The sequence below is a fragment of the Octodon degus genome, unplaced genomic scaffold (assembly GCF_000260255.1).
Source record: "Octodon degus isolate 3935 unplaced genomic scaffold, OctDeg1.0 scaffold00225, whole genome shotgun sequence".
In the NCBI taxonomy this organism is placed as follows: domain Eukaryota; kingdom Metazoa; phylum Chordata; class Mammalia; order Rodentia; family Octodontidae; genus Octodon; species Octodon degus.
The window spans coordinates 772,332-782,055 of record NW_004524801.1 but is presented as its reverse complement, the minus strand read 5'-3'; the positions used below and the strand labels follow the sequence as shown (position 1 = coordinate 782,055).

General features: G+C 41.9%; 1 protein-coding gene across 5 annotated transcripts in view; it reads right to left on the bottom strand.

Moving 5' to 3' along the window:
- Positions 1-400: 400 nt before the first annotated feature.
- Gart (phosphoribosylglycinamide formyltransferase, phosphoribosylglycinamide synthetase, phosphoribosylaminoimidazole synthetase) overlaps positions 401-9,724 on the bottom strand; it is a 36,875-nt gene continuing 27,551 nt past the window's right edge. For all 5 annotated transcript variants that reach the window (XM_023705572.1, XM_004645337.2, XM_023705575.1 and 2 more), the window contains exons 17-22: positions 5,951-6,157; positions 4,142-4,279; positions 2,967-3,097; positions 2,477-2,618; positions 778-893; positions 401-685 (exon numbers count right to left, since the gene is read on the bottom strand). In XM_023705572.1, coding sequence (XP_023561340.1) covers positions 494-685; positions 778-893; positions 2,477-2,618; positions 2,967-3,097; positions 4,142-4,279; positions 5,951-6,157 — 926 coding nt within the window. In that variant the 3' untranslated portion in view covers positions 401-493. The remainder of the gene's footprint in view (positions 686-777; positions 894-2,476; positions 2,619-2,966; positions 3,098-4,141; positions 4,280-5,950; positions 6,158-9,724) is intronic.

Here is a 9,724-nt window from a genome sequence, read left to right as displayed (position 1 = left end):
CCTGTAAGGACTGAAGCTACTGAAACATGACCCTAAATAAACCTTTCCTCCTTTGAGGTACAGCTGTCAGACACTGCGTCCCCCTAATGAAAAAGTGACTAAGACAAAAACCTGAAAGGTCCTGAGACACAATATACTGACATTTTAGATATGCTACACAGTTAAGCATGGCAGTAGACACCTGGAATTACAGCACTCAGGAGTATTGCTGAGTACTGCTGAGGCAGGAGTACTGCTGAGGCAGGAGGATTGCTGAGTTGTAGGCCAGGATGGGCTACAATAGAAGTTCAAGGTCAGCCTAGGAGACATAGTGAGTTTAAGGCTACACAGCAACTCTTTCAAAAAACGACATGCTACATCAATCTTGTTCTTAATGAATCTATTTATTTTTTTTAAAAAAGCCAACAAAATAAGAATGAAGTCTTTTTTCTTTTAAGCCCAGTATATATACAAAGCCACCAAGCAAAGAGCAGTAATTCTTTCAAAATTGGCTTTATTCTTCTTTGACCCAACAGATCTTGCCATTTTTTCCAAGCTGTACAGTTCCACTGGCCACAAGCTGAAGGGCTTTAGGAAATATTTTGTGTTCTGCTACTTTTACTTTTTCAGACAAAGTTGCAATGGTGTCATCTCTCTTCACAGGAACAGCTTCTTGTAAAATAATCTGTCCAGCATCTACATCTTCCTGTAAAGGAAGCAAACAATTTAAGCAGTACTTCCTATAGTGCGGTTTCCATCTAAACACTTAATACTTTTAGTAGAAAAAGACATACTCACAGCTACAAAGTGCACAGTACACCCAGTGATTGTGACTCCAGCTTTCAGGACCTGCTCATGAGCATTTGAACCCTTAAAAGAAGGGAGTAGGGATGGGTGGATATTGAGCATTTTCCCTAGAAGTTGAAAATTCATAGTGTGAGCATTTAAGTATTCCACACATTTAGTTAAATGAATATATAATTTCCTGTCTGGACTCAGAAATCAATAGCAGTTAAGGTTACTGACGTGTGTTTTCTGTATTTTTTTTGGGTGTGAAACAGAGAAATGAGATAAAAGGAAATAAAGGTCATGTACAAAGAGGAAGCAGGATCACTGAGTTTGAGGCCAGTTGGAACTACATATCATATCAAAGCCAACCAAACCAAACCAAACCCCAAAAAAAGTCTTGTAGTTTTATTTTTTTAGACAAGGTCTCACTCTGTAGTCTAAACTGGCCTCAAACTCAAAGTGAGCCTCCTGCCTTAGCTTCCCTAGTGCTGGGATTATAGGCATGTGCTGCCATACTCAGCTTTTTTCTTTTTTTGAGACAGGGTTGTGCTGTGTAGTTCAAGATGGCCTTAAACTCACAGTGATCCTCCTATCTCAGCCTTCTGAGTGCTGTGATTACAGACATATGCCTGGCAAAGCCTTGTATCTTTTTGAAAAACAAAAAACACAAAGAGGGCATGACAGCAGTAAATGCTTGCTGTGCAATGCCACAGGCATACTGGGCTGCTTTGAACACACCCCCACAGCAACAGGGAAGTGGAGGCTGTGTCCTCACTAAATGGAAGGGCTCTCATGAAATTCAGCTTGCTGCTGGCACAGTGTGAGAAAGAAGCAACAGGTTCTTGCCTAGCGTCTATGAGCTTGACTTCTCCCTCAGAGTGACCACATGCCAGCCAGATGCTGGATGCACGAGTTCTGTATGCCCATGTGGCTGAGAACAGCACAAGAGCTTTTATCATATTCACCCCAGAAGACATAAATTCTGGAGCGAAAGCACATTTATTCTTAAAATGTGTACACAAAAGAGGAAAACAGGATACAGCCAAAGCTGGGGCAAAAAAGGCAAGGACACAAGACAGTATGTGTATTGTGGCAACAATAATTTCCTTGCCATCTTTGGGCAATGGTTTATGTTTTCTAAAAGTAATTTCATTTTTTGATAGGTCACTTTCTTTTGCTTCTAAATAAGTGAAAGTGTCCTCTGAATACTTACTACAAAAACAGCATTGCAGTAATGTGAAATGAAAGTAAGCTATATTATAAAAATTAATTAGTAAGTCATTTAAAACTGAAAGGCTAGGAAATCATCACTGGGCCATTCTTTGGACTGAAGTGTAGGAAATGAAATTATAACATGTGTTAAAGTCAGTGTCTCAAAGGGCTGGTCAGATAGCTCATTGGATTAAAGCTGCCTGCTTAAGCAGGCAGGTTCAATCCCTGGCATGCCAAACCCCGCCCTGGCACCAGGCGTGGTGGCATGCTTGTAATTTCAGCACTTGGGTGGCTGAAAACAGGAGGATCACTATGAGCCCCATTTGTGTAGTGAGACCTTGTAGATCCTGAATTAAATACATTAAAAAAATAAAATAATAAAGTCAATGTCGCAGTAAATAGTTCACTGCTGGGATTTTTTTTTCTTTTGCAAGTCGACTACTCTGGAGTCCCTTTTCAGCTGATTTCCTGTTGTAATGTGAAATAATTTGCTTACCATCCCATTTTCTAACAAAAGGGCCAGACAGAATTCTCATGAATCCTGCAAGACAGACTATGTCTATAGAGAACTCTTCAAGAACTTGGTCAATGGCATTATCAAATTCCTCACGATTTTTATATAATTTGTGATTAATTACCTGTAATAGAAAAAGAAAAACACAACCTTTTCAATTAATTAATAAACAATTGAAAAAATAACCTTTACACAGCCCATACATACTTCATTTCCTTACAAAGATGCATGTGCTCACAAGAGGAGAGACCTTATGGAGGAAGGGACATGATGACAAAAAGGTGAGCCCAGCTCCCACCCAATACAGGAGACATGTCCCTCCCACACCTTGGGTCCTTGGAGCTTGGTGGGCGGGAGCTCAGTGGTAGAATAGGCACTTAGCATATGTGATGCCTTCTGTTAGATTCCTGGCACCAAAAGAGTGCCTAAAACAGAACAGCCTACAGGAAAGCACCTGTCCCAAGTAACTTACCCTGGTGGGAATACCAGCTCTTTCAGCTTTGTTTAATCCAGCCACTGCGGCTTTGTTGGAAAGAACAACAACTATGTGAGCAGAGCTGTTTGGATCCTTAGTGCTGTCTATAAGTGCTTGGAGGTTCGATCCTGAAAAGCCGGGTGGGAAAAAACTGAGTGAGCTAATGCTTTCTTTTGATGAGCTAATGCTTCTTAAAAGAGGCATGTGTCACACTGAATAAGGAATGGGTTAAGCATTGGAAAAAATATCTTGGAAAAAGCTGTTAACATGTGTTAGGCTCTTAAGTCTCTTTCTCTTGGGTAGTGCTTTGATGAAAAACTGGCATTCTTGGTTAGGCTATGTAACTGTTCCTGTGAAATACCATCAAATGATGCAGCAGCACTACAGGAGAAACAACATAACATGGTTTTAAATCTATGAGTAATAAGCTGCTTAATTATGTAAGAAAATTAACCTCATCAAGAAGAATGTATCACTGTGGACCTTACCACAGTATTTTTTTCTTTACTATTTACTTTGACCTAAAATATCATGACATCTTAAAACTGCCCTGTAAAGCAATTACACCTTTCAGATTATAACCTAAAGAAATAATCAGATATCCACTTAACAACATATTGTACATTTGCAATGTTTATAGCAATGTTATGCATAATAGTCATGCTATAATCATCTGAAAACAAATTTTTATTTATTAAACCTACAAAAGTTAAATATAAAATTCATACTCTTAAAAATACTAAGTAATCCCAACAGTCTTAGACTATAAAACTACCAAGCTACAATAGAAAAGGTAGAATTTCTATCTTTCCTAGCTTGTGGTTTTCTTTTCTTTTTTTTTGTGGCTGGCTCAGCTTGCTCTGGGGGCAGGGCTGGCACGGCATATGGTGCCAGGGATTAAGGCTGGGTCCCTAACTTTGCCTAAGCACGCGCTTTAGACTGCTGAGCTACCTTGCTGGCCCCTAGCTTGTCTTTTTAACCATCTTTCTCACACCTTTTTTGTCAGGAAAAGTGGAACAACTAAGAATGAGGAAAAGGTCCCAGCCCCCCAATGACCCCCACTTTTATCCTGGACTGCTGACAGCACCCTTCCATCTGTCCTCTGGGTGTGTGTGTGGGGGGAAGGCAAAGAGGAAGGGAAGTACACTAGCTCCACTGAGAGCATGCCTCACCTGTTCCAGATATCAAGACAGCCACTCTTGCCTTTTTAGGTTGGGCAGGGAAATGAGTTTTCAGGGAGCCATTCATGAATACCAACCCATTTATCTGCAAGGTTTCCATGAGATTCTTGACTTTCACACGTGGGGAACCTTCATTTCAAATATACCCATAAACAAGTAGAGGACAAATGTAAATTACGGAGATAATAGGGAATAAATATATTTTATGCAAACTTTAGGATACTGTATTTTACACTAAAAAAAAAAAAAAAAAAAAAAAAAAAAGACATACAAGAAACTAAAACAAATTTGTATCACTTAACATACATTTATACATAAACTTCCTAGCTAGGCACGGTGGCACTGAACACCCAGGAGACTGAGGCAGGAGGACTGTTGCAAGGTCAAGGCCAGCGTGGACTACACAATGAGTTCAAGACCAGCCTGAACTACATAGCAAGACCCTGAGTTTTTGGTACCAGGGATCAAATTTAGTACCTTACGCTTGCCAGGCAGGCACATAAGCCACTGATCTATCTCCCCAGCCCAAGACCCTGTCTCAAAAATTAAAAACCAAGCCAAACCAAACCAAAATAAAACAACTACAAGATAACACCCCTCCCAACAAACAACGAACAAAATCTCCTGAAGGATGTATTGTGGATATGATCCTTTCTGCCAGTGTGTCCCTTCAGGAGAGCGCCATGGCCTTCTGACCTCAGAAGTAACACAGCAAGACCATTTAAAGGTCTGCTATGAGCTGTAAGAAGTCCTCTTACTGCAGTGGGAGCTGCAGGAGTTCTTTGCAGCAGCTGGATAACCTGCCTGAGAATGAAAATTAACACCGTGATGGTAGAAAGGCTGACAGAAATAAGGCCAACAGGCTCTGCCAAGTGCTATTCTGTTCAGCACAGGCGCAGCTGATACAGTACTCCTAAGGATCCTCATTCCCGTCCCGGAGTTGAGCTGAACAACAAAGTAGAGCCACAGAGTCTTTTTTTAAAAGAAATTATGTATGTATGTATGTATGTATGTATGTACGTACGTACGTACGTATTTGGTACGGGGTCTCACTATGCAGCTGGGACTTGTAGTGATCCTGTCTCAGCCTGCTCAGTGCTGGTGTGAGCATGGTTTTGGTGGACTGCTCGGCGTGGGGCTGGCACATGTGGCATCAGGGACTGAGCCCAGGTCCTTGCACTTGTCAGGCAGGCATTTAGACCTCTGAGCTATCTCCCTGGCCCCGAGCTACAAGGTCTTCATGTAGGGAGCTTATTTTGGAAAGAGGCACTGTAGAGTGCAGCTGTGCACATGTGAAAATGACAGAAGTGCCAGAGTCCAGAGCCAGAAATCAAGGCATGCAGTCACTAGGGTGGGCTTGCCATGTCCCACTTGGGTAAAGAAATAAAGATGTAGAGAGCTTGGAAGGCAGAACTCAGTGCTATTTTGTGTGAAGCCATTAACTGGTATCCATTTCTATTTCCCTGCTGAGTTAAGTTTATGGTCCTTCTCACCTTGCCCATTCCCCGTGAATCACGTGCTATGCCCCAGGGGTTGCACCTTCCCCCATTGTCTAGATACCTGCTGACCCCAAGAGCTGAGACTTCCTCATTCCTACACTCCCTATATATATACCCAGCACATCCCCTGAATAAACTGGGACTTGATCAGAATCCTGTCTTGTCCTCATTTTTCGAGTCTCCTGTCCTTTGTCCCCTCTTCAATTCCCCACTCCTCCCCCAGGTGACCTTCGTTGACTGACCTGCTGGTTCGGGACACTATTTAAGATTGTAAGCCTAAAAGCAAACAAGGAGTGATTACCTTCAGGGCACGCAACCACACTGCCAATCATCCAGGCCTCCTCCTGGTGCTGTTGAATATCTCTTTGAATTTGCTCTGCTTGATCTTTTGAAACCACGAGAGCAGCTCCAACTCCACAGTTAAATGTTCTGGCCATCTCTTCTTCAGAGAGCTGCCCTTCCTGCTGTAGCCATGAGAAGATTCTAGGAATCTTCCAGGTGCGGGCATCTGGGAACAAGTATGAGATGACTGATTAGGCTAGGTCTCACACCAAGAATAAAAGAATGCAAACATTCAAAGATACAGAAGTAAACAAACAACCACCACAAAAAAAAAAAAAAAAAAAAAAAAAAAAAGATGCAGAAGCTGGACTTGCAAGTTTTTTTTAAAAATACATGTGGCTCATCAGACATTAACATCTTAGCTGGACATGTTGGCATAGTCCTGTAATCCCAGCACTAAGGAGGATGAGGTAGATTACTTTAAGGCCAGCTAGGGTTATGCAGTGAGTTCAAGGCCAGCCTGAACTACAGTAAGACCCCGTCTCAAATAAATCACTTTTTTGTTTAGTTGGCCAAATGAAACTTTGTGCTACACAAAATCTCTAGCTCTTTACACAAAATCCCTCACTGATTAAAAGAGCTAGGAGCTAGATTCCAACAGAGGCTGATACCTCTGTTTTATGAGCGCTTAGCCAGGTCTTAGCCATGACTGAAACACAAATTTATATATTAACAGATGTTAATGACACATGATGTGACCCACCAAACAGACTGCCACTGTGTTACAGGATAAGAGCCTAGTTTCTGTAAATGAACAAGTACTTAGTAGAAATAGTATTCCAAAATAGAAAAAATTCCTGAACTTTTCTGGTCATAAGCATTTTGGATAAGGGTTATTCAAGCTCTATGAGTGTACTATAACATGACCAGTGTTATTTTTAACCAATGGTATGCCAGCCACAGCTTCGTACAGGCTGCTAAAACAGTTTTTAGGTTGGCTACAGTTTCGTTTTTTTTTTTTTTTTTTTTTTGCGGTACCAGGGATTGAACTCAGGACTTTGTGCTTGCCTGGGAAGTGCTTATTCTACTGAGCCATCTCCCTGGCCTGGCTACAGTTTGTTTATACCACAGAAACTGGTAACCAAGTAGATTTTACTTTCTTTTCCAATCCATTGACATGGCAGTTTTTAACTATTTGAAGAATCCAATCAAGGAAATGCTCCTTAAGATTTTTGTTTTATTTTTGTATTTAGTACAAGGTCTACAGGGTCTATAGGGTCTCACTAGTACACTGGACTTGTAGTGATCCTCCTGTTTCCGCCTCCCCAGCGCTGGGATTACAGATACAACGTGCCCAGTCTCAATCACTTCTCAGCGCACCCCAGGGGCAGGGCCAGCATGGCACACCAGGGATTGAACCCCAGCCACTGTGCTCTGCCAAAGCTGGCGCTTTAGTCTGCTGAGCTATCAGGCCGGCCCTGATTTTTGTTTTCTTAAATTACGTTTTTTTTTTTTTTTTCCTGAGACACAGTCTTGCTATCTAGGTCAGGCTTGTCTTGAACTCCCACTAATTGTCCTGCCTCAGCCTCTGGAGGGCTAGGATTACAGGCATGTGCCACTATACCTGGCTTAGGTTTTAAACCACAAATCATTCCTTACTATGCTCATGGCATGGATCTGGAATGGATTTAATCAAGTGGTCTGTTTTACTTACCTGCTATGGTCTGAATTGTGAAGGTCCTGCAAAGGTAGACAGATAGAGACAGACAGATATAGTATAGGGTCTTGCTAGCCAGCTCAGACTCAAGTGATCTTCCTGTCTCAGCTTCCCTAGTGCTGGAATTATAGGCATGTGCCACCATGACAGGTTCTGGGGCTGGCATGGTATGAGGTACTGGAAATTGAACCTGGGTCTTTGCACTTGCCAGGCAGGCACTTAAGACTGCCACCATACATTAAAGGCTGGGTCCCCTGCCTGTGGTAGTACTGAAACATGGTGGGGTCTTTAGGTGGAGCCTAATTTGAGGCTTTAGGTCTCTGTAGGTCTGCAGGACTCTGGCTTCTTATTCTCTTTCACTGGCCCTAGTTGTGACTTTCTCTGCTACATTTTCTTGCAATATGTGTTGCTTAGCCACAGGTACAAAGGCAATTAGCCCAAGTGTCTGCAGACTGAAACCTCCCAAACTGCAGTAAAATAAACATTCCTACTTTTAAGTTAGTAATTTTGGTTATTGTTATCGTAAGTAATAGAAAGTTAACATACCTGTATAGCTGGAAATCCTATTTGCACACTGTGCTTATTTCCTAATTTCCACACAACCTATTTCTGACTCCGGATTCTTTCCAGTTCCGTATCCTTGGATTCTAGGCTTAGTCCATCAGATGTAGTCATCCTTTTCCAGGACTGCTTCCCATTGGTCAATAGATGCCCACACACCCTCTTAGCCCAACTGGATCAACCCTGTCAATCTATTTCCCTTGCTTTTGCTTCTATAACGTACATGGTCCTTAAGAGAAAAATGACACAACCTCCTTCGGCTTCCCCTGTACTTTCAGCACTGCTTGCTATCTCCCTGGCTGTAACCTTAATTCCTTTATTATTTATTATTAGTGTTACTGAACTTGTTTCTTCCACTTATTATTATTTTTGGCTGAACCGGGGATTGAACTCAGGCCCTTGTGCTTGCCAGGCAAGTGTTTATTCTGAGCCAGCTCCCCGGCCCCACTTCTTAATCTTTTATTAGTATGTTTATAATGAATACATTCACTGCAGAGTTGGTGCATGTACATATTACATCTTAATCCTTTTGACTTCCCCAGTAATTTTTAATCCTTCAAACCAGTACTTATCAGTTTATTATGACAGCTGGGTCAGTTTCTTTGATTTTGCCTCTTCATCCTATAAAAAGTGAGGGAACTCCTGTTTTGGGATATGAGTAATGATTCTCTTCTCTTTTCACTAGTAAGTTTCTTGAAACAGGAATCTTCACCACTGTCTCCATAGCTTTGTTACCCAACCTGGTGGACAATTCTGGTTCTATAGCCACCATGCTGCCACTGAACTGAACTCTGAAATATATTAGCCTGTCTGCTGCCCATCCCAGATTTGCGCTGCACCTGAATGACCAGCATCAGGTTGAAATGGCTCTCTGGGTTTGATGAGGATACTTTTATACAGCTTGCACTCCTTCTCCTTGTTCCTCAGTAATTTTCCTCAAGGAACAACAGGTTGGGCTGTTCCACTCCTTCCCTATAACTATTACTACACACAGCTAGCTTATCTTCAGCCTGACCGCTCACATATGCATTGGAATAAATATATCCTCACATCCTGCTCCACTGCTCTTCTTGTGTTAAAGCTCTGCCATCTGCTCAGCTACCTGAGTGGGAACCTGGGACTTCTTTTTGTTTTTTGAGACAGGGTCTTGCTGTGCAGTTCAGGCTGACCCAGCCTGGTCTTGAACTCACATTGATCCTCCTGCCTCAGCCTCCCAAGTTTTGGGAGTACAGGTGTGTACCATCATGCCCGGCCTTTTTTCTTCTAAGGATGGAATAATTTCCAAATGTTGTTTCCCTGTTCTATGCACTGTTTTAGGACCTTTTACTTCCAATATGGACAACTTATTAGCAACCATTTCTCTTTCTCTTTTATTCTTTTTCTGTATTTAGGACAGGGTCTACAAGGTCTCACTATATAGATCAGACTTGTAGTGATTCTCCTGTTTTCAGCTTCCCAAGTGCTGAGATTACAGGTGTGACACCACGCCCAGTTTCCATTTCTTTCTTTTTTTTT